We start from the raw sequence: 24436 nt of genomic DNA on the forward strand, positions 1-24436 counted from the left end.
TCCTGGAGTTATTATTTAATTTGTATCCCCAATTCATTTCCTTTGTATAAGAACAAAAACGTTGGGGTTCCTCATCGCTAGGAAAAGGGGATATACATGGAAGTCATAATAAATGCTTTTTTCCCCTGGAGGATTCTTTTCAGCACATTTAATTATAGTGTTGGTGCTCCAGATACTTACATTAGCAAATAACATTTGGTAATCATCTTTGCATACAAACCTCCCCCCCCCCTTTTTTTTTCTTTTTTTAAGCATGACAGTAATTTTTGGCATTTTACCTTAGCATTTGACAATTTATTTGGTAATAAAGTGAACTGATAATTTTTAATGACATTATTAATTTCATTACCTGTCACTTTTAAGTAAGATGTGTTGTGTTTTTTTAATTTCAGCTTCCCCTATGGTACAAGTTGATGAGAAGGGGGAGAAGGTGAGACCCAGTCATAAGCGTTGTATTGTAATTCTCAGAGAAATTCCTGAAACTACACCAGTAGAGGTAATTGATAATTACTAAGACTAACTGTTTTTAAATTGTTTAGATCAGAGGAAGTAGGCAAGCAAAGTAAAAATCAATACCTTCTTATCAGACTTGTTAAATTGAAGTATTAAAATAGAATAAAGGAGGAAGAATGTATATGTCTGTGTTCTTAGGAGAATAAACCTAAGTATTGCAGTAATATTAATTTTGAATGTATTGACTGACAATTAACTAGGAGGATTCATCTAATAAGAGTGGATGAAAAAATTTTTGAAGAAGAATTGGTTGGCAAAATGTAAAAGAAAGCCACAGTCATAAGGATCAAGTGTGGTTCAGGTTTGGGAATAAAATAATATTTGAATAAAACAGCATACTTCAGAATCCTACCCTTCTAAAAATACACACATATATACTTAGTAATTCTGGCAGGAACCACTGACTAACGTTATGTCTTTTGATTTTTCAAGACGGGGTTTCTCTATAGTGCTTAGGACTCTGTACTGGAACTCTAGTTGAAGAGGCTGGCCTTGAACTGAGAGAGCTCCCAAGACCTCTGCCTGACTCTGCCTCCTGAGTGCTGGGATTAAAGGCTACCACCACCCGGCTCTAACTTTCAAAGCCATAGTTATGTGTTGTATAGACAAAGTAACTGAGCCTTAAGATGATTTAAAAAATTACCCAAGTGTAAGCGAGTTAGATTATTAGGCTGTAGAGGTGGCTCAGTGGTTAAGAGCACTTGCCTGCTGCTCTTCCAAAGGTCCTGAGTTCAATTCCCAGCAACCACATGGTGGTTCACAACCATCTGTAATGTGATCTGGTGCTCTCTTGAAGAAGAGACCTGGCTAGTCGTCCTTATCAACTTTGACCATGAAACCCAATATAGACAAGTTAAACAAAACCGCCATATATGGGCTGCCCATGCATGCTTCAGCATTGCCAGGGCATAAATTTCAAATTTTTTTCAAAGTGAGTTAGATTACATGGCAGACTAGATTGAAACTTCGTGAAATTCAAGAGCTTATGTTTAACTGCTGTGCTAAGGGCTTTGTTATAAATTGCATGTGGCATGTGAATAAATGAAAGGAATTGCATAGTTACTGACTTACTGTAATTTGTTAGAATTTAAAAAAAAGTAGGCCCTATTTATATGATTTTATATGATGCCTTCGTAGTTAAATCTTTGCCCAGTGTCATTCACGTTATGTATCTGAAATGTTGCCTTCCTAAACCTACAAGTAGTAGATAGTAAATGGACTGAAATGATGAAAACAGATGTAGATAGCTTCAGAACAGGCTTGATTTGATTATTAAATTACTGTTTGATCTCTCTGATAGTCCTGTAAATGTTTGTTTCCTCGCTCTTTGTAAGTTCTTTTCAACCTCCCCGCCCTCCCCCCCCCCCCCCCAGGGTTTCTCAGTAGCTTTGGAGCCTGTCTCGAAACTAGCCAGCTCTTGTAGACCAGGCTGGCCTCGAACTCACAGGCCTGCACTACCACTGACTGGCTTTTTTTTTTTAAACGCCTGCCTCCCTCCCTGCCGTGCTCATTGTCCCCAGGGGTTCCCCCTTGTTCATCCCTGAAGCCCCCTCCTTCCCCGTACAGTCCTCTGCTTCCAGATTCTGCTCAGGGAGGGCTTGGAAGGAGGAATGGGGATTCTCTCTGCCCAGAGGCCGAAAAGGAGAGGGTAGGCACTCAGAGCCACCCCTGAGCTGGGCTTCTAACTACAAACAGGCCCCCATCACTAAACTTTAAACTTTCTTTTCAACTATTAACTCTTGCCTTACCAATCTCAGTTTTTTTTCTGGATTCATTTTTTTGGCAAGTTAGATAGTTATAGGAAAGATGTTTGTATAGAGTTCATACCTGATTCTGATACAAACAAAATACCTAAATTAGATAAGAATGTATGAGTGGTATTATGTTAGTAAAGATCATAACTTAAAAACTTTTCTCCTTGCTGGGTGGTGATAACACACACTTTTCCCCAGCACTCAGGAGGCAGAAAAAGGCATATTTCTGTGAGTTCGAGACCAGCCTGGTCTATGGAGCTAGCTCTAGGACACCCAGGGTTACACAGAGAAACCCGGTCTGAGATAAACAAACAAACAAACAAACTTCTCCCTGTTGAGGAGGAAAATGACTTGGGAGAGAGCTAAATAAGGAAACTTTAGCTTGCCATTAGAACTGAAGTATTTCTGTTTTGTTGCTCATAAGATAAAGTTAGGTGCAAGTTTTACACCATAACCGCACATGTTTTCCTTTCAAGAGTTGACTGTATTTTTCTTTTTTAGGAAGTGAAAGCTTTGTTTAAAAATGAAAACTGCCCAAAAGTCATAAGCTGTGAATTTGCACACAACAGCAATTGGTATATTACTTTCCAGTCAGACACGGATGCGCAACAGGTGAGAGGAGAGCTTCCTCCAATAAAAATCTCAGCAGAGAGTATGTGTTTGGGGTAGGGGTGTGGCCCAGTGGTAGAGTACAGGTCTAGGGTACATAAGGTCCTAGTTTCAGTTCTTAGTACCACAAGGAAAGGACCAGATAGGGTAGTTCCTTCCTATAGTCGTAGAACTTGGCAGAGAGAGACAGGCAAGATCAGGAGTTGAGGACCAACGTTGACTATATAAGTGTGATTGGGGCCATCTTGGGTTATATGAGATCCTGTCTCAAAACTTTAATAAAAGGAAAATGTAAATTAGACATGGTAGTGATGATGCATGCCTGTTAACAAAGCACTTGATACTGAAGCTGTTTAAGGCCAGCCTAGGTTGTTACAAAGTGAAACCATGGCAAAAGAAGAAAGAAAAGTTTACCAAGATTGGTTATACTTTCTTAAATTGATATTTACTTTGTTTTATATTATCTGCATATAATTTTAACAGATTGTTATTGTTGTGTGTTGGTTTTTCAAGATAGGGTTTTACTGTGTAGCCCTGGCCATCCTGGAACTCGCTCTGTAGACCAAGCTGGGCTTGAACTCAGAGATCCATGTGCTTAAGCATCCCCAGTGCTGGGATTAAAGACTGTGGAGCAGCATTCGGGTTTCAGTTTTAATTTTAAAAAAAAATTTTTTTTATTTGAAAGGAAAATAGATGAACATAGACTTTAAACGTCACTATGTGAAGATTTACAATTATATTCAGTGGTAGTTTTATGGTGGCCTAGGCTACGTGGCAGTAGTCTTTCCTCAGGTCCTCCTGAATGTTGGGAACAGACGTGAGCTGTCACAATGATCTTATTCCCCATTTTTCCTCTTTCATATGTATAAATGTATTGTCGGTCTGTGTATGCCTGGTGCCCAAGAAGGCAAGAGAAGGGTGCTGTATATCCCTGGAACTAAACCTAAAGATGTGGAAATCAAATTCTTTTTGTTGTTGTTTTGTTTTGAGATTGGGTTGTCTAGGGTTTTTGTTGTTGATAGTTGTAGTAATGGTGTATGGTTTGTTTGTTTGTTGCTGTTTTTTTGGTCTTGTCTGTATTTGTTTTGAGATAGGTGCTCACTATGTGCTTGTAAGGTTGGCCAGGCTGGCCCCTCGCTCTTGGCAGTGCTGTGTCAGAGCCACTATTCCCACCCGAGTCAATTAGAGGTCCTTTGTGTTGTGCCTTTTGTCACAGCTCCTTACCAACTTCCTGCATTGCCTACAAGCCCTGTCAGGAATGTGTTGTTTTCTTTTTTAGTCTTCTCAAGGTTTGTTGTTTTTGCCTTTCTGTGTGCTAGGCTGGCATGGCTCACAGCAAAGCCCTCTCCTGTGTAGCTTTCTGAGCACTGGGATTTCAAGTGTGCACCACCACACACGCAAGACCTTTTTGTTTAGTTTAGGAACTGATAATAGTAAGCTGATTTAATAGAATGAAAATGGCTTTAATGAAATGTGTATATGCTAATAGAAGTTCATTTTTGTTTAAACAGGCCTTTAAATATTTAAGAGAAGAAGTTAAAACATTTCAGGGCAAGCCAATCATGGTAAGAAACATTTGTAAATACATTAGATACTACTGTGAAATAAGGGGTTTTGGGTAGAAAATGATTGATAGTTTTTTTTTTCTTTTAAAAGTTAAAAATTCATGAAAGTCGTTTTATAAAAAGCTATAATAATTTTAAAGACATTTCTGATTGTGTTCTTCAGAAAATTAATTGACAGAAAACATGAAAATACTGACTACAGAATTTTTTTTAACAGAGAATCACAAAGTTTTTATACTAGTTTACATCCTATAATTCTAGATCTCAAAATGAATGAGTATAATTTCTTAATGATGAAAACCATTTGCAGTTCTTCCAGCCCCGTGCCAGTTAACTGTGTTACCACAATTATATCCATTTAAGAGGGAATTGTCATTAATAATAAATTTATACAGTGTCCTTACATGTTAACTTGATTCTTAAATTCTATGAAATTTGTCTTCATACTTCTTTCCATCATTGCTATTGTCTACACCGGACAGTTGGTGTAGCCTCATAACCACTGATGTACTAACTCCTTGTTTTCTTATTTGTTTCAGTTAAGCACTGTACACATATTAACTCATCTTTTCAAACAAAATGAGGCAAGAAAATTGGTTGTTTGAGGCTGACTTGAGCTACATAGTAAGAGTTCAAAGCAAGACTTGCACATTTGAAAGGACACCTGATTGAGATAGGTGCTCTTGTTTTCTCCACTTTGACTACTGAAGAAAATGGCAGTAGCTAGCTAGACTAGTGTCACGTGACTGGCTAGTTAGGAAAACGATTGGTGCAAGAATAGAGTTAACATGTAAGGACACTGTGTAACTTGCACCAATACCATATTGCACAAGACACTACTTATAAAAACTGACGTTTAAATCTGGTGAGTTTCTATAACGGCTTAAATGAATGCAGACTGTAAAAATATATATACAGCTTTAATGGCGAAATAGACTTACAGAACCACCGTTAGGTGGAGACCAGGAAAGCAGAAGGGAAGGCAGGGAACACGCTTGCCAAATTTATAGGCAAACATTAGCCCGAGGCGAACACGCCCCCTTAGGGGCGGGACTTATCCCTACAAGTTTCTTTTGCTAATTATTCCAGCTTCCTTTGTCGCTTTTTTAATCATTGTTTTCCTTTGAGGTTACAAAGATACTGTTTTGTGTCTCCCAATGACTTAAAGATTTCTTATGTATATTTTGATCTTTGATAAAACTTCATTAATTTAGTATATATTGTATACTAAAACCTAATTGCATTTTTTAACATTTTAATTATTTATTTGTCTATATGTGTATGTCTATATATATATATATGTGCATATGCCTGAGATTAGGGGCATCCTCTATAGCTGGCATAAGCAGTTTAAGCTGCCTAATATGGGTGCTGGAAATTGAACTCAGGTCTTCTGTGAGAACAATACATGCTCTTTTGTTTTTGTCTTTTTCTTTTGTTTTTGCTTTTTGAGGCAGGATTTCTCGGTAGTTTTTGGAGCCTGTCCTGGAACTCACTCTGTAGACCAGGCTGGCCTCGAACTCACAGAGATCCTCCTGTTTATGCCTCCCGAGTGCTGGACTTAAAGGCATATGCCACCATTGCCCCGCAAGAACAATACATGTTCTTAGCCACTGAGCTATCTCTCAAACACCCCCCCCCCTTTCTTTTTCCCCTTTAATTTGGACAGTTGTCTACTTGTTGGCTGAATGAACCTGTCACGTTTCTTTGGAAATGTCTCTTAGGGGTCTTTGATCTGTTATTATTTTCTGAATTTACTGCGTAGATTCTTATTAATCTGGTGTCAACAAAGAAACAAAGCAATATTGAAGTTAATGGAATCGCAATTTTTAAATTGAACGTTGAGTTTAAATCTACGTTGGTACTTACTTTTTTAATTTTCTGTACGTGTATGTTTCTGCATGTGAGCGTGTACATGTGAGTGCAGGTGCGTTCAGAGGCCAGAGATACTCTTTTGCTCTTAGCTGTTTCCTATAACGTAATGTATTCCAGGTTTATGTTGCTGGTGGTGGTGGTAGGTAATATTTCTCTTTGCAAAGCTAGAGAATCCTCTGGGGTAGAAGCAGACTCACTCTTCACTATTGAGTCAGCTCTCGTTCTTATTTTTACCTTGTTTATTGTGGCTCTTCTCAAGTCCAGATTTTTCTATTAATTCTGATTCTAATTAATTTTGATTCTAAGCAGAAATAGGTCATAATACATGTAAAAAATAAGTTGAATATATTTGTTGTATTATACATTTCATCTTTTATTATTATGTTTTCTTCTTGCTTTTAGGCAAGGATAAAAGCCATTAATACGTTTTTTGCTAAGAATGGTTATCGATTAATGGATTCTAGTCTGTATACTCAACCCATTCAGACTCCAACCCAGTATCCCTCACCAGTCTTTATGCAGCCAGTGTATAACCCTCATCAGCAGTACTCAGTGTATAGTATTGTGCCTCAGTCTTGGTCTCCAAGCCCTGCACCCTACTTTGAAACACCACTGGTAAGTAAGAACTTTCAGGAAAATAAACAATATTTAGTTCAAGCTAAAATGTAAAGAAACCATCTAAAAACCAAGTAGAGATGCATTTGCTTGTGATTGGAGCACACACAAAGCAGCATTAGAAGAATCTTTGCAACTTCAAGGCCAGGCTAGTCTGCATAGAAAGTAACAGACCAGCCATAGTTGTCAAAAAGTTACCAAAAACTCCAACAAGCTAATCCAGTTGGTTGATTTTTGTGTTGGTTACTCTGTGGGTAAACTATTATAGTTCCTTACCCAGGAAGCAGTAAGCATATTACTAAGGGTTGAGCTGTTGGTTTCTACAATTTGATTTTTTACATTTTGCTAAGTGAATTGAAAAAGAAACTAAGTTCTTTGTTTGATTGATTTGATTGTTTTACCATGTAGCCCTGGCTGTCCTGGAACTCTATATGTAGACCAGGCTGGCCTTGAACTCAGATTTGCCTGCCTCAAGAGTGCTGGGACTTAAGATGTGCACCACTATGCTCAGCTCTTGACATCAAAGAGTTTCTATGTAATAAATTAGTGATATGTTATTTATAATAAAATAGTGTGAGGTGGGAACATTGCAGAAATGATTAAGTACAGTTTTCTATTTTTTTTTAACTTATTGAAGAAACTGATGTTACTGTGGCTCACTTGGGTTTCTCAAAACCTTCTCTGGAGTATTATATTATATCCTTACCATTAAACACTAATTTTTTTTCTAGGCTCCTTTCCCTAATGGTAGTTTTGTGAATGGCTTTAGTTCACCAGGATCTTATAAAACAAATGCTGCTGCTGTGAACATGGGCCGACCATTCCAAAAAAATCGGTAAGAAATGATAGCTGAAATTTATTTTAAACAATTTTCGGTAGTTCCTCAGAAATTTCCATTTTCCTTTTTTTCCTTTTCTCAGTTTTTCAAGACAGGGTTTCTCTGTAGCTTTCGGGTCTATCTTGGAACTAGCTCTTGTAGACCAGGCTGGCCTTGAACTCACAGAGATTCGCCTGCCTCTGCCTTGCTAGTGCTGGGATTAAAGGTGTGCACCACCACCGTCCAGCTATTTCCATGTTCTTATTAGGAAACTCTAAGTATTTTTGTTTATTTTTATAAAACGTTCATGAATTACTCAGTATATAATTCTTCAAGATTGGAATGAGTAATAGATATAAAGGGGTGAGAATTTCAGTGGTTTCTGTTTTGTCTTTTATTTTGTTTTATTATACATGTGGGTGTTTTGCCCATATGTGTATCTATACCACTTTGATTTCTGTTGTCCTAGTAGCCCAAAGGAAGGTGTTCTGTTCCCTGGAACTGGAGTTACAGATGGTTGTGAGCCACTGTGTCAATTCTGGGAATTGAACCTTGGCCCTGTAGAAATAAAATCCGTTATCTTAACCATTGAACCCCAGCTCTCCACCCCAAGTATATTTTATTATTTTTACTTTATCATTTCTTCCAGACAATTTCTCTGTGTAGTCCTGGCTTTCCTGGAACTCAGTGTGTATTCCAGGCTGCCCATGAACTCAGATTTACTTGGGGCCTCCCCAAGTGCTAGGATTAAAGGGGTGCACCGCTACCACTCAACTACCAGTTCATTTTTTTATATGAATTCTGGGGATTGAACCTAGATCCTTGTGCTTGTAAAGTAAGCACGTAACTAACAGAGTTTCCTCCCCAACATACACAAGTTGTGGTGTTTTTTTTTTTTTTTTAGGAAAAGTACTGATTTTTTCAAATGTTTGTCTTAAAAGTATAGGACTAGACTGGAGAGGCTGGAGAGATTGCTTAGCACCACTGGCTGTTCTTACAGCGGATACAGGTTTAATTCCTAACACCCCCACAGTGGCTCACAACCATCTATGACTCTAGTTTGGAGGATATAACTCCCTCTGTTCTAAACTGATATACATGCAGTTAAGACATCCATACACTTAAAATAATAAATAACAAAACCAAGCCTACAGGATTTGGCGTGTCGTTCAGTTGTAGTACTCTTGCCTTGCTTAATTAAGGCCCTGGATTTTAATCTCCAGCACAATAAGTGTGCACACAATGCATGCAACCCTGTGTGTACAGTTCTTTCTTGTATTCATGTGTGCCATGGCATGCATGTGGGCATCAGAGGACAACTTGAGGAGTCTGTTTTTACCTCCACTTGTTGAGTCAGGTCCCTTGTTGGTATCACTGCTCATACTCAGTCTATCTGGCTCTTTAGTTTCTGGGCAGTTCTCTTGTCTGTTTCTCATGCCTGAAAAAGAGTGTTGGGATTGCATATGCCACCACATCTGGCTTTTATATTGGTTCCCAAGGCCAGATTTTTACCTGCTAAGCTATCTCCTACAAAAAACAATAGGAATACCTTCTTATTAAAATTCTGGAATACTAGCCTTTACTACCAGCCTAATCTTTGCTTCTTTCTTGCTTCTAAGGAGCGATGGATGGTCAGGCCCTTTTCAGTTAAAGGCCCCATCCCTTCAGTTCTCTGTATGTTTTTGTTTTGATTGCAGACTGCATTTGCACTTTCCCCTGAAGAGAGAGGGACAGAAAGGGGAAAAGAAGAGGGAGGGAGGGGTGTAGGGAGGAGGGAGAGGAAGAGAAAGAAAGTCAAAGAAAGAGTCTTTCTTTTTTTTTTTTTTTTTTTTTTTTTTTGATTTTTCGAGACAGGGTTTCTCTGTAGCTTTTGGTTCCTGTCCTGGAACTAGCTCTTGTAGACCAGGCTGGCCTCGAACTCACAGAGATCCGCCTGCCTCTGCCTCCCGAGTGCTGGGATTAAAGGCGTGCGCCACCACCGCCCGGCAGAAAGAGTCTTTCTTCTGTAACTCCATATATCAGGCTGGCTTCTGCCTCTAGAGTTGTGGGATTAAAGCATGCACTACCACACCCCTTTTTGGGTTGTTAGTTTGTTTTAGTGTTTTGTTTTATCTATATGTTTGAGTTTTGTTGGTATTATTTATATTTTATTTTTCCAGACATGGTTTCTAGCTTGGAAACATGTAATGTGGTCAAGAATGTCCTTAAACTCTCGATCCTCTTGCATCTCCATCTTCTTGCTTGAGTTACACACATACATTCCTTGTCTAGTTTAGTACTTTTTTGCAACTTGTTTTCAACTTTTGATAGCCCAGTGATAATCAAGAATCCTAACCTAGTGAGAATGGGACTAACTTGCAAAAGTCTAGACACTTTTCTACTTTATTTTTTTTCTACTTTATTTTATTTGTAGTGCCTGGACTGTGATTGTTCAGTTCCTATCAGTATGAGAGCTGAGGGCTATTTAATAAATATAAATAAACTTGTGTCTTAGACCTGTACAATGCACAGTGGAATTTGGTGAATGAGAGCTCCATGGAAACAGTGCAGTTTACCTTACCAAGATATTTTTAGAAAAAGATTTAACTATTTTTAAACTCCTTTAAAGAATATACTGTAATTTTTGTTACTTTGAAAATATAACAATTTTTTTGTGTGTGGTTTTCGAGACAGGGTTTCTCTGTGTAGCCCTGACTGTCCTGGAGCTAGCTCTATATACCAGGCTCGCTTCAAACTTACTGAAATATTTTTTGAAGCATCATTTTAGAGTTACTTTTACAAAGATTTTTAACCTTGTCTTTTCATAGTGCCTGAGGAGTAAATTAAGGCTTTGTCAGTGAGGTTTGTGGGGCAAGTTGTGAATTTTGGTTTGGTTGGAAAAGTTGTTAGAGTTAATACCTGTTTATGTTCTAATTATTTGTGATGTTTCAGTTCTGCTCAGAAAGCCCAGAAATGACACCGTTGTTACTATGAATTTATGTCTGTAGAAAAGGCTGAAAGAAGTGGCATATAAACTGCAACAGCATACCAGTTATAAATCCTGCATTTTCTTTTTCATCGGCTAGAGTGCCAAGATTCTTCTAGGCTGGCCTTGAACTCACAGAGATCCACCTTCTCAGCCTCTGAAGTGCTGGTATTAAAGGCTGCCACCACTGGTCTCTGGTTGGGTTTTGATTTTTAGTTGTTTGTAGATAAGGTCTTTCTAGTCCTGTCTCTTCTGGTATTTTCCCCTAATATTAATAAGCAGCATTTTCCTATGTGTGTGATATAAATATATAAAAACAAACACAATGTTTTTGGCCGCCCAATACAAGAGTAAGTTGTGGTTTTTGTTTGTTTGTGTGGCCCCCACTGGTGGTTTTACCTTTAGCAGAGGCCTGCTGTAGCCTTGTTAGTAAACATAACGCCTTTTGGTTTTGTTTTGCTTGTTTGTTTTGTTGTTGTTGTTTTTGAAAAATTTTTTGAATACCAGTAAAATCCTAACTGTGGTTTTGTTGCTATTTTTTTTTGAGACAGTTACTCTATTGTGGCCCTGAATATCCTGGAATTTCATATGTAGACCAGGCTGGCCTAAAGCTTACAAAGATTATCCTGCCTTTGTCTCCTTAGTGCTGGGTTAAAGGCATGCACCACTAGCCTTGCTATTGATGCTGAGGTAGAAGTAGCTTTATGTGACACTTCATCTCCCTCCCCCCCCCCCCCACATTACATGTTGTGGAAATTCCTTTGCCTTTTCTTAAAAATATTACCTAAGAGGTTTAACATTTTCTTGCTTTATTCTTTGTATGTTTTTTTTTATTTAGTGTGAAGCCTCATTTTAGGTCATCCAGTGGTTCAGAACACTCAGCAGAGGGCTCTGTGTCATTGGGGGATGGACCATTAAGCAAATCTAGTTCAAGGACCTTTCTCTCTGAACGGCATAACTCTACAGTAACAGGGAGTCAAGAACAAGCTTATCTTCCAAAGGAAGCTCCCATTTTACAGGTGGAACAGAATGGGGACCTTGTTAGAGGCAGGTAAGGAAACTTGATTTAATCATAATATGCTGATCTTCAATGTTGAAAACTATCTGGTAATTTTTGTTCTTATTTTAATTGGTGTGTGATTATCTTAAATAAATTCATCGGTGGCTGGAGAGATGGCTCAGCATTTAAGAACACTAACTCTTCCAGAGGTCCTGAGTTCAATTCCCAGCAACCACATGGTGGCTCACAGCCATCTATAATGAAATCTGGTGCCCTCTTCTGGGGCGCAGCTACACATGCAGGCAGAATATTGTATACATAATAAATAAATAATCTTTTAAAAAATGAATTCATTGTTCTTATAAGTTAATAGGCCTTGGGAAGGTTTCATTTCAGTTTGAAGGGTTTGGCACTGCTAGGCATCAAACATCTCATTTAAGTACTACCACCAAGCTACTTCTTTACATTTGAATCATTGGGTTTTTTTCTTTGGTGGTGTGTTTTTTTTCAGGGGGGGGTGTTGTTTTTATCCCTGCCTGGCCTAGAACTTGCCAAGTAGAAATTAGATTGGACACAAAACTCCCAAAGATTCACCTGCCTCTGCCTTCTAAAAGGATTGGAATTAAAGGTGTACATCTCCATGTCTGGTTCTGCCTTCTAGTTTCAATTTCTTCTTAGTTATCAGCTGTAAGAGCAGAGGGCTATTTTGACTATTCTGTCTAAATCAGACTTCAATGCTTTTGATTTGGAAGATGTGTTATAATAGAAATGGGTCCAGCTAACATTGTGGTAGTGGTAGTTAGTGAAATTTCTTGTATTAGCTCAAGATCTCTTCAAAAAAAATTTTTTACTTAGTTTTTTAAGGAATAATGGAAGAATAGCACCTATTTTGAAAAATTAAATATTTTAAGTAGATTTCTTTGTTAGAAAATAAGTGTATATTTCAAGAATTTTATATGCATTTTTTTTGTTCAAAGGAGGGCTCTTTTCAGAGGTCGAAGGCGAAGAGATGATGACAGGGTCCCAGTAAGTACTTTTCCTTTTTAAACCTTCACTAGTATTTCCTTTTTATACCTTCACTATTATTATTCCTTTTGGTCTGTCTTTTCTTTCTGGTTTTATTTTGTAGGTTATTCAAACAAAAATAATTGAGCCTGATATTGATCTGGCTCAATTATTCACCCTCTAGTGTCTAGTTAGCTGTCTGGAGTTGTATTGCTAATTGTTTTGTTTTGTTTTTGGAGACAGGGTTTCTCTGTTTAACAGCCTTGGCTGTCCTGAACTCACTGTGTAGACCAGGCTGATCTTGAATTTTCAGAGATTCACTACCTCTGCCTCCCAAATGCTGAGATTAAAAGGCACGTGCCACCACTGCTTGGCGTATTGCTAAGATTTTATGTCTAGCATGTTCAAGTTGCTTAAAAAGTAATTTGACCCAGGTGTGGTGCTTGCCTTTAATTTCAGCTCCCAGAAAGAGGCAGTTCTCGCCAGTCTAGTCTACATAGTAAGTTCTAGACCAGCCAGGGATCCATTGTGAGAACCTGTATTAAAAAGAAGCAGGAGAGGTAATTAAATTTGAAGGTTTATTACATTACTGTTACTTGTTGTTTGTGTTTAGGCAGTGTTTCATTGTAGAGCCCATACTGGCTTCAAACTCAGTCTTACTGCTTCAACTTCCCAGCTCCTGTCTGGTGTGAAAGAATGCTTTAACTATGTAAAGATGTGTTATATTTGCTTAATTTGTCTAATTATCAGGTGCCTTAGTCAGGATCTGATGCCTTCTTCTGGCCTCCTTGGTGACCAAGCACACACAGTACACAGATATACATATAGCCAAACACCCACACCAAAATATTGTTTAAAATAATTTTTAAAAAGTAGTAGTGGTTACATGCCCTTAATCCCAGGACTCAAAAGCCAGAGGCTGGTGGAAATTCACAGTTTCAAGGTCAGTTTGCCCTACAAGTTCCAGTAAAGCATGGGGATGGGAGGGAGATTTGCAGTTTGCATTCAGTAATGAGGAAATGGTAAGAAATAGAATGGGAGTTTTCTTGGAGGATGGATATACACACACACACACATACATATACTGATAGGTTGAAAGGAGAGATGAACTTTCTAAGCATGATGTGTATCAGGAGGGATATTGTTCTGTCTGGAGATTATATGAAAGGATTAAAAGTAGGGTCACAGTGGTTTTATTTCTTTACTTTTGTGATGGAAGAGGGCTTTAGAAGAAAGTAGGAAGCAAAGAATTATAGGCATTGGCTAGGAGTTAAGAGATGTGGCAGAGTTTTCAAAAGAAAGCAGAAGGGCTTTGAAGTGGTTGGTGGTGCGCACCTTAAATCCCAGCACTCTGGAGGTGGAGCAGGCGGATCTTCATGCATTTGAGACCAGCCAGGGCTACACAAAGAAATCTTGTCTCCAAAAACAAAAACAGAAAAAAAAAAGGGGGGAGGGGGGAGGAGGAAACAGAAGAGGGAGCTAAGACTGAGATAAAGATCCAGGAATTCTTAAGGCAGTGTGGCTCTGTGCCCTTTAGAAGTCCTGCTCTCTCTCTCTCTCTCTCTCTCTCTCTCTCTCTCTCTCTCTCTCTCTCTCTCTGTCTCTCTCTCTCTCTCTCGGTTTTTCGAGACAGGGTTTCTCTGTGGTTTTGGAGCCTGTCCTGGAACTAGTTCTTGTAGACCAGGCTGGTCTCGAACTCACAGAGATCCACCTGCCTCTGCCTTCCAAGTGCTGGGATTAAAGGCGTGCGCCACCACCGTCCGGCGAAGTCCTGCTTTTCTTACAGCTTTGGGAGTAGAGAAAATGTTAGGCACATGACCTGTTTGACCGTTTGTTTTATAGAGACCTCAGCCTTCAACAATTGAAGTGAAGGCTCCAACACCAAAGTTTGACTTACTAGCTACAAATTTTCCTCCCTTACCTGGAAGTTCGTCAAGAATGCCAGATGAGCTTGTTCTGGAGAATAGAATGTCTGATGTTGTTAAAGGTGTCTACAAAGAAAAGGTAAACACTGAAGTGTCCCATCTGTTCTTTTACTGTCTGGGATTATATTTATATTTATCAGGGCTATTATATAAATTCGCACTTGCATTTAATTATTTGTTTTATAATTTCAGTTATTAGAATTTTCACCATATTTTGAGAGTTTTAAAAAGATGTATTATAAAACTCCAAGTAGCAAGGAAGTGTCCCTTGGTTTTTGTGTAGGTCAGCTCAGTTTGGTAGCTTATGTTAATGGGGAAAAGAAGAGTCATTTCCACAAAAGTGCCTATATTTAGCTAGCGATGTAATAAATTCTAAGATAACTTGGTAAATTCAGACTTTCTAAGTAGATGCCAACCAATTTTTTGGGGGGAGTCTTGCTGCATAGCCCAGGCATTCTCCTACCCAGCTGTCCCAGTGCTGAGATTCTGGCATTGTAGGCATGTCCACAATGTCTGGCACTATTTTTTAGTATGGGCCTCTCTCCTTATCTGGAATCACAGATCTCATAAATTTTTCTTGTCTTCTACCTTAATTTCTTAGTGTATGTGTGTATAAAGTCTGTGGGAGAAGGCACATATACGGGGCTCAGAAGACAACTTTCAGAAGTCAGTTCTTTCCTTCTACTGTGTGTTCCAGGGGTCAACTGAGGTCGCCAGCTTTGTGCATCGAGCAGGTTTACCCACTGAGGCCCTAGTCCTAATGTGGCTATTAGTTATAATAGTACATAGACATACTGTAGCCTAAAATGCAGAACATCAGTCTCTGAAACTACATTCTACTTGACATTTCCCCCCTCGTTAGTTCTGTGTTTCTAATTCACATGCTACAGATAGGGTTGTCGTTGGTGATAAAATACACCAAGTAAAAGGGATTACCAGGTAGACTTGGCTTCTGTGGTGGTGGCGGCCTCCAGCCTAGGTTTTGAGGGTGGAGCGCACATGCTAGAGAGAGAGAGAGAGAACGCGTACACACATTTTTGAGAGAGCACTAGATCATAGCTTTGTTTCTTATTCCACCTTGTTTCAAATGGTCTCTCTCGTTCACTACTGCAATATTCCTTCTGATCACCTCTCATCTGCACGGTGATTCATTCATGTGCACAGTGCTGCAGCTATTTTTGTGTGAGTTCTGAGGAGTCAGATTTAAAGTGTCAGCCTTGCATTGTAATTTTTTACCCACTATGCCCTCCCCCCTAGCCCTTTTTTGGGGTTTTAGGAAAGGTGCCTCTGTGTGCTCCTGCCTGCCTGACTAACGGAGATGGCCTGAAACTTGCTGTGTAGAACCAGCTAATCTGGCACAGTGAATCTTCTCCTTATCCTCCTGAGTGCTGGGGTCACAAGTCCTAAGTGTAAATTTCCTCCTTTTTAGATTTTAAAGTTGGCAGAGCAATACAAGGATCAGGAGGGAAGGACTAAAAGTAATTAGGAAAGGAAAGATGGAAAGAGACTATAAGAAAAATGGGGTACAAGAGAGGAAATACTAAACAGCGGTAAGAAAGGGGGAGGGTATAATGATGTTCCAAACACATAAAATAAAAAGTATTAAAAATTAATTGCCCAGGATGTTTCATTCCAGCACTATGGAGTCGGGTATCTGTGTTCAAGGACAGCCATGGTTACACACAGAGAAAGCCTATCTTGAAGAATTAAATAATTGATGAGTAGAAAAGGGAGATAATAAAGAATGGTAGGAGGGGGAGGACTGGTGAGCAGATTAGTTAGGCTCACACAGTCTAGAAAGGAAGGAGGATTTTATATACATTTCCTATCTAAAAATGTTTTTCTTTTTTGTTTTTAAATATTTTTTTATTTATTATGTATACAATATTCTGTCTGTGTGTATGTCTGCAGGCCAGAAGAGGGTACCAGACCTCATTACAGATGGTTGTGAGCCACCATGTGGTTGCCAGGAATTGAACTCAGGACCTTTGGAAGAGCAGGCGATGCTCTTAACCACTGAGCCATCTCTCCAGCCCCCTAAAAATGTTTTTCTTCTCTCATATTTGATTAGTTTTTCTCTGGGTATAGTTCTCAATCAAATCATTTCCCCTTAGACTAAAGGTATTTTGCTGTTTCCTGTTACTAAAAATACTGTTTAAAATGATGCTGGAGAGATAGCTCAGTGGTTGAGTTCTACTGGTCTCGCCGTGGGCTTGAGTTTGGCTCCCAGCACCCACATGGTGGCTCACAACCACTTGTAACTCCATATCCAGGGGAGTCTGATACTTCAGGCCTCTGAGGCATCTCACTCACATGCAGTACCTACACACACATACACGTAATTTTAAAAGTAACACAAATATATCTCTAAAAATATCTTGGGCCAGGGTGTGGTGCTTGCTGCACACCTTGAATCCCAGCACTCAGGAGGCAGAGGCACGCAAATCTCTGTAAATTCCAGCACAGCCAGGGATCCATAGAGAAACCCTGAAAAAACATACATACATACCTACATACTTATGTATTTGAAAACAGTGTAATTATTTCAGCAGTTCTATTCTTTTTGTACTGCACAATCTAATTAAACTGTATTAAAATTAGAACCTGTCATGGCTTCAGTGGCACACAAAGTAGCCATCTACTGCAGGCTGGCCGCCAACTCTCATGTGCTGAGATTGCAGGCCTTTTCAACCACAACTGGCATGTATGTACATTTTGAAAGTGATGTGTGCTTCTCCCCATAATCCCATTCTACACCTGTGGGTTGGAAACACCTCGGTATTTTAGCAGCAACATGTGTATTCCCTCTTTATTTATTCTTCTTATTCTGTCTTTTTACTTAAAAGCATTATTTTGATTTTGTAGTGACAATTTTATTGCTTCCCTTTACCCAAGTTGACAGATTTTTATTATTATTATTATTATTATTATTATTTTTAACTTCTTTATATTCTTTGAGATTTTCACATCATGCACCCCAATTCTGCTTGCCTCCTGGTCCTCCCATATTTTCCCCTCATCCCTGCTGCACCCCCTCCAACAGGAAATAAAGTAAGCAAGCACGCAAACTAAAGCAAAAACAAAACAAAAAAATCCAAAGCGAGGCCAGAGGCCAGATGGTGGTGCCGCACACACACCTTTAATCCCAGCACTCCGGACGCAGGTGGATCTCTGTGAGTTCAAGACCAGCCTGGTCTACAAAGTGAGTTATTAGTATAGCCAGGTCTGTTACACAGAGAAACCCTGTCTCCAAAAACCAACAACAGAAAAATATCTTTGCTTCTCCTTCTTTCCTGCCTCTCCAACACCTTATTCATCCTGCTGACATTGGAGGCTTCAGTATGCCATTTAGTATACCCCTTTACTCCATCAGTTTTACTGTCAAATGTTCATTGCTACGAAGTCACTGGTCTGGTTCAAGTCTTCTGGTTTCTTGTACACCATCATCACTGGATCCTCACCAGAACTCCTAGAATATCCTGTGGCTGTGGGACCACCCACCTCAGGTGAGGAAGTAGAGTCAGCTCCCCTGCTTACATGCCCTAAGAGTCTGTTCACCCTGGCCTGTAGTGAGGAGTGGGAGCTGGCTAGCCTTCGTGCAGGGGCCAGCTCTCTTACTATAATGTCCAGTGAGAGGCAAGGCCAACAAATTGTGGTGCCGGCTCAGCATGGTCTCTGATTTCATCTGGCATGGTTCCTAGGTCTTCTGAGGTGACACAGACCCCAGATATAAATGGTCCATGCATCCAGACATGGCCCTTGGTGGCATCTTGGCATGGATGACACCCTGCCTCTGGGTGAAGGAAAGGTCACTCTGGTGTGATTGTTCTGATGTCTGGATTGACTGCTGGACACCACCAAGGCCTCTCAGATTGTGGTCCTAACCCTGGGCCTTTATGTGACCTTCGGTGGCAATACAGAACCCTGACTTCAGCCCAGACCCCAGCCATAGAAGCAGCAGCTAGGTCTGGGTGTCACCATTGCCCCAGCAGCAGTATGACCTAGAGACATGAACATGGCCTTCTATCTCGGGCGTCTGCATGACCTTCGATGGTAACAGGTGCATCAAATATCAGCATAGACCTTAGCCACAGTAAGACCACAGACTCCGACATGGTCCTTGGCAGCATCCTGGCCTGGTTGTCACCATGATCCCAGGTGGCAGTAAAGGCCGCCCAGATCAGTATGGCCCCAGCAGCAGAGTAATTTGTGGGCCCAAACAAAAAATTTACTGTGTTAACTATTTCAATACAGTTGCGAGATGACATGGATGCCAAGGAATTTAGCCTGTTCTCTTAACCCGCTGAAGCAACTCTCCAGCCCTTGTTTTGCTTCCTTTTTTTTTTTTTTTCTTTTTTTGAGGCAGGATCACCTTCGGTGGCATATACTAAGCTGGAGCTCACTGAGTAGATCAGGCTGGCCTTGTACTTGTGGTCCTGCCTTAGCCTCTCAGGGTTTGGAGTGTAGAGTCAGCCCTTGTGCTCAGCTATTCCCCCTACCCCCAGCAACAAGCCTTTGCTTTCTGTCTTTGAGTTGACTCTTGTAGGTATCTCAGATGAAATCATACACTGCTTATTTTTCTGTGACATGGCTTATTTTGTTTAGCAGAGTGTCCTCAAGGTTCATGTTCTTTGAATCATACCTGGCTATGTTTATACATTTACCACTTGATTTGCATTGGGTGGTTTCCTTTTTTGGCTCATGAAGATTATTTGCATGAAATTTCCTGTAGTCTAAGTATGGCAGAATGCCTAACTAGACTTTTTCTTATGTAAGATAAATTTCATTGTTATTTGGGCACATTTTAAAAAAATATATTTATACAGTGTTCTGCTGGCATGTATTCCTGCAGGCCAGAAGAGGGCACCAGATCTCACTATAGATGGTTGTGAGCCACCATATAGTTGCTGGGAATTGAACTCAAGACTTAGGAGAATAATCAGTGTTCTTAACCTCCAAACCATCTCTCCAGCCCCATTGACACTTTATTATTATTTTTTTTAAGATTTATTTATTTATTATGTATACAGCATTCCGCCTGCATGCATGCCCACACGCCAGAAGAGGGTGCCAGATCTCATTACAGAAGGTTGTGAGCCACCATATGGTTGCTGGGAATTGAACTCAGGACCTCTGGAAGAGCAGCCTTTGCTCTTAACCACTGAGCCATCTCTCCAATCCCTATTATTATTATATTATTACTTTTAGGTAGCATGAGTAGAATTGGTTGAAAGGTCATATAATAACTGTTTATTTAACTGCTAGATTTTGTTTGTTTTTTTGGGACAGGGTTTTTCTCTGTGTAGTCCTGGCTGTCCTGGAACTCACAGAGGTGCACCTGCCTCTGCCTCCTGAGTGCTAGTATTAAAGGCGTGCGCCACCACCGCACCCGGCTCTTGAACACCTCTTTATTATAGTATAAAGCAGTCTTATTTACGGTTGAATTGTTCATACTTTCAGTACTTGCTGGACAGTTGTTTATCTTTTTTATTAAAATGTTCAAATGTGATTTCAAACTCTTTGGACTTTTAGGACAATGAAGACTTGAGAGTTAGTTGCCCAGTTCCTGCAGAGGATGATCAGGCAGACAGTGCTTCTGCCCAGCAACTCAGCAGAAGTCCCGGTCCTTCGTGTCCAACTGAGCTTCCTGTGTTAAGGTACTTTTTTCTTTTTCACAGTAAGAGAACTTCAACATTAACTTTTTATTACTCTGGTAGTGCCTAGCTGTAATCTTAGCCCTTAGGATTCAGAGAAAAGAGGATTAAAAGTTTAAGTCTAGCCTTGACTACATATGGAGACCCCTTCTCAAAGGGTTGGGGGTAGAGTTGGTAAGATTGCTCAGAAGTTAAGAGCACATACTTGTAAAAGAGCTGAATTTGGTTTCTAAGTACCTATGTCAGGCAATATACACAGTTGTCTGTAACTCTAGCTCCAGGGAATTCAATAACCTCATTTGGATTCTGAGGGTAGCTTCACTCTTGTGTACATATAAGCACAGACAAATATCCACATACAAAAACCAAATCCACTGGGCAGTAATGGCACATGCCTTTAATTCCAACACTTGGGAAGCCGAGGCAGGCGGATCTCTGAGTTCAAGGCTAGCCTGCTCTACAAGAGCTACTTCCAGGACATCCAGGGCTGTTAAGCAGAGAAACCCTGTCTCGATAAAGCAAACCAAAAACATCCTTGGCTGGAGAATTGGATCAGCAGTTAAGAGCACTCGTTGCTCTTACAGAGGACTGGAGTTCAATTGCTAGCATACATTCATTGTTCACAACCTACTCTAGTGAGGATCTGATGCCCTCTTCTGACCTCTGGGCACCAGGCACACATGTGATACAAAACCTGAAATTTGAAATTTATACCCTGGCAATGCTGAAGCACGCATGGACAGCCCGTATATGGTAGTTCTGATGAACTTGTCCATATTGGGTTTCACGGTCTTAGTTTATGAGGACGATTGACCAGGTCTCTTCCTCAAGAGGGCACCAGATCTCATTACAGATGGTTGTGAGCCACCATGTGTTTGCTGGGAATTGAACTCAGAACTTTTGGAAGAGCAGTCATTGCTCTTAACCGCTGAGCCACCTCTCCATACAGGTTGCAAAACACATCCACATAAAAAATAAATAATAAAAGTTAAAAAATACATCTAAATAAACCAAATGTGGTAGCACATACCTTTAATCCCAAAACTTGGGAGGCAGTGGCAGGTAGGTTTCTGAGTTCTAGGCTAGCCTGTCTACATAGAGAGCTCAAATATGTCCAGGGCTACTACACAGTGAGACTCCGTCAGATCAAACCAAATGTAAAAAGTAAACATTTAGATAAAACTAAAATTGGGACTTTCTTTTTCATGTATTTTGTATTTATTTTTTGGGGTCTCATTTATATATTTTGATCATATCTACCCCCCTTTTTCTCTTTCCCAGCTCTTTTTTTTTTTTTTTCTTTTTAATAATCCTCTGAGTCCAGTACTGCTGCTCATATGACATGAGTTTGGTAGGGCTTCTACTGGAGTTTGGATTCCCTGCCAGGGGCCACCACTCAAGGCCACCACTCCGTTTCTTGCCAAAGGTTTTCAGCAGTAGCTCAGCTGTTCCTGTGTGTTAAATTAACCCTAGTATCACTTTTTTTGTTCAGCACAACTCAGCAAGAAAAGGATCAACTGGAGGATTCTACAGTTCCAAAGGATGTTCTCAGTCAGATGACCGTATCAGTTTCTTCTCCAGCTACTACAAAGCCATCAAGGGCAGACACTGCTTCACCTTGCAATAGTAACATCAGTGCACCCACCGCTGTGAATCTACAGGTAAGTTGAATAGTTCATATGAGAAAAAAATACAATGTGGTAGACGAGAAAACTTATTTTTTCAGATCTGGCAAGGTGGCTTAGTGTGAGTAAATGTGCCTGATGCTATGCTGCCCTGAATTTAACATCTGGGACTCACTTGGTAGGAGACAACCAACTCCAGCAAGCTGTTGTCCTCTGACCACCATGCACCCACCATGGCACAAGTTTTATCTACACCCACCATGGCACAAGTTTTATCTACACACACACACACGATAAATAAAATGTACTTTAAAAACTTTTTAAATATCCTGGCAGTGGTGGTGCACACTTCTAATTCCAGCACTCTGTGGGGTCAGAGGCAGGAGGATCTCGTGTGAGTTCAATGCTAGCCTGGTCTACAGAGTGATTTCCAGGATAGACAAGGCAATGCAGAGAAATTTAAACTGCCTTTTCACATAACACATTGGTAGAGCAGTCATTTGGGAGTATTACAGATTAGGACTGCGGTATTGCTTTATTTTTATTGTATACTATAAAAGGGAGGTCAGGCATAATGGTGTATAACTGGAATTCATCACTCTGAAGACTGAGGCAGAAGGATCTCTCTGAAATCAAAGCTACTCATAACTACAGAGTGAATTTGATGCTAGCTTGGGCTTTAGAGTGAGATTATGTCGTCGTCGTCGTCCCCCCAAAAAAGAGTTTGAAGCCTTTAAAAAAAAAAGCCAGGCGGTGGTGGCTCACACCTTTAATCCCAGCACTCGGGAGGCAGAGGCAGGCGGATCTCTGTGAGTTCGAGGCCAGCCTGGTCTACAAGAGCTAGTTCCAGGGATAGGCTTGAAAGCTACAGAGAAACCCTGTCTCGAAAAACCAAAAAAATAAAAAAATAATAATAAAAAAAATAAAAATAAAAAAAAGATTTATTTGTTATATACAGTTTTCTGTCTGCATGTGTGCCTGCAGGCCAGAAGAGGGTGCCAGATCTTATTTTACAGATGGTAGTAAGCCACCATGTGGTTGATGGGAATTGAACTTAGAACCTCTAGAAGAGCCCTCAGTGCTCTTAACCACTGAGCCATCTCTCCAGCTCCCCTAAAGGAGCTGTCTTTAATAGGTTGAGTAATCTTGTGATTCAGTAATAGTATTAGAGTAATAGTTTCTATTTCTCCCAAAGTTCTTTGTGGGGAGGCGGCGATGAGACAGGTTCTCTCCATGTATCCCTAGCTGTTCTGAAACTCTGTGTAGAGCAAGCTGGCCTCAAATTCATAGAGATACGCCCCATTGCTTCACAAGTGTTGGGATTCAAGGTGTGTGCGACTATACCCAGTTTACCCAAGTTACAGTAGTTGTCTGGGTGCCAGGCTGAAGTCTTGGCTCTAGCTGAGCCGGAGAGAGACTTAGTGCCTGTTGTTCTGTGAGTGCTGCTACAGGAAGCTGTGAGGGGAGCATGGGTGAGCTAGGAAGCTACAACTTGATAAGTGGACTGGGATGAGCAATATAAGCTAGTGTGGCGGTTCCTTCCTGGGGCTAGAGGAGGCTATGGCCAGATTAAGTGTCCTGTCATGTCCCTTGCTGTTCTTGCAGCTCCCTGAACCCAGGAGCAGGTTTCTGAATAACACAGAAGCTTTGTGTGTTGAGAGCAGTGGAGTCGTTTAATTTCATCTTTAGGGACTGGGGAGATGGTCCAGTGACTAAAGTGCTTTCTGAGCAAGCTCAGGATCTAAGTTTAGGGTTCCCACACCCACTGAGCTGGGTGCAGTGGTACATGCTTAGAGTGTCAGTGCTGGAGGACCTTGGGCTTGCTGGCTTCTAGGTTCAGTGTAAGACACTGTCTCTAGAAATAAGGTGCAGTGCAATAGGGGGATACTCCTCATTCTCTGGATTTCTCAAGCAGACATAGGCAAGTACAACACACACAGCTATATAGTTTAACCTGTTCTTCAGTGGTAGGAATTTAACACACACTCTTCCCTGACTGTCCTGGAACTAGCTCTTGTAGACCAGGCTGGTGTCAAACTCACAGAGATCCGCCTGGCGTTGCCTCCTGAGTTATAGGTGCGCCACCACTGCCTGGCCTGACAACCTGAATTTGATCCTCAGAGCCCACATGGTGTCAAGAGAGAACTAAGTCATACAAATCGTCCTCTAAACTCCATGTGAACTGTTGCGTGTTGCATGACATACACACATACACAAAAATAATGATAACTGGGCAGTTATAGTGCATGCCTTTCATCATCGCACTTGGGAGGCACAGTCAGGTAGATCTTTGATCTTTGTGAGTTCAAGGCCAACCTGGTCTACAAAGCTGAGTTCCAAGACAGCCAGAACTATTCAGAGAGACCCTATCTCGAAAAACATCATCATCCTCATAATTTTAAGAAATCTTAGAGAAATTCTAAAGGCATTAACTATACTCTATATAGCAGTATACACGAGAGTACATATTTTCCTAGACACTAACTTTTACTGTCCCTTTGGTTAAAGCTAATA

The 24436-nt window shown here is 40.3% G+C and overlaps 1 protein-coding gene across 2 annotated transcripts in view; it reads left to right on the top strand.

Moving 5' to 3' along the window:
* Larp4 (La ribonucleoprotein 4) overlaps window positions 1–24436 on the top strand; it is a 58644-nt gene that overhangs the window by 27894 nt on the left and 6314 nt on the right. For both annotated transcript variants that reach the window (XM_075960648.1, XM_075960649.1), the window contains exons 6-15: window positions 393–496; window positions 2769–2879; window positions 4388–4441; window positions 6719–6931; window positions 7663–7766; window positions 11552–11764; window positions 12691–12739; window positions 14561–14722; window positions 20176–20300; window positions 21790–21958. In XM_075960648.1, coding sequence (XP_075816763.1) covers window positions 393–496; window positions 2769–2879; window positions 4388–4441; window positions 6719–6931; window positions 7663–7766; window positions 11552–11764; window positions 12691–12739; window positions 14561–14722; window positions 20176–20300; window positions 21790–21958 — 1304 coding nt within the window. The remainder of the gene's footprint in view (window positions 1–392; window positions 497–2768; window positions 2880–4387; window positions 4442–6718; window positions 6932–7662; window positions 7767–11551; window positions 11765–12690; window positions 12740–14560; window positions 14723–20175; window positions 20301–21789; window positions 21959–24436) is intronic.

The sequence above is a fragment of the Microtus pennsylvanicus genome, chromosome 2 (genome assembly GCF_037038515.1).
Source record: "Microtus pennsylvanicus isolate mMicPen1 chromosome 2, mMicPen1.hap1, whole genome shotgun sequence".
Taxonomy (NCBI): Eukaryota; Metazoa; Chordata; class Mammalia; order Rodentia; family Cricetidae; genus Microtus; species Microtus pennsylvanicus.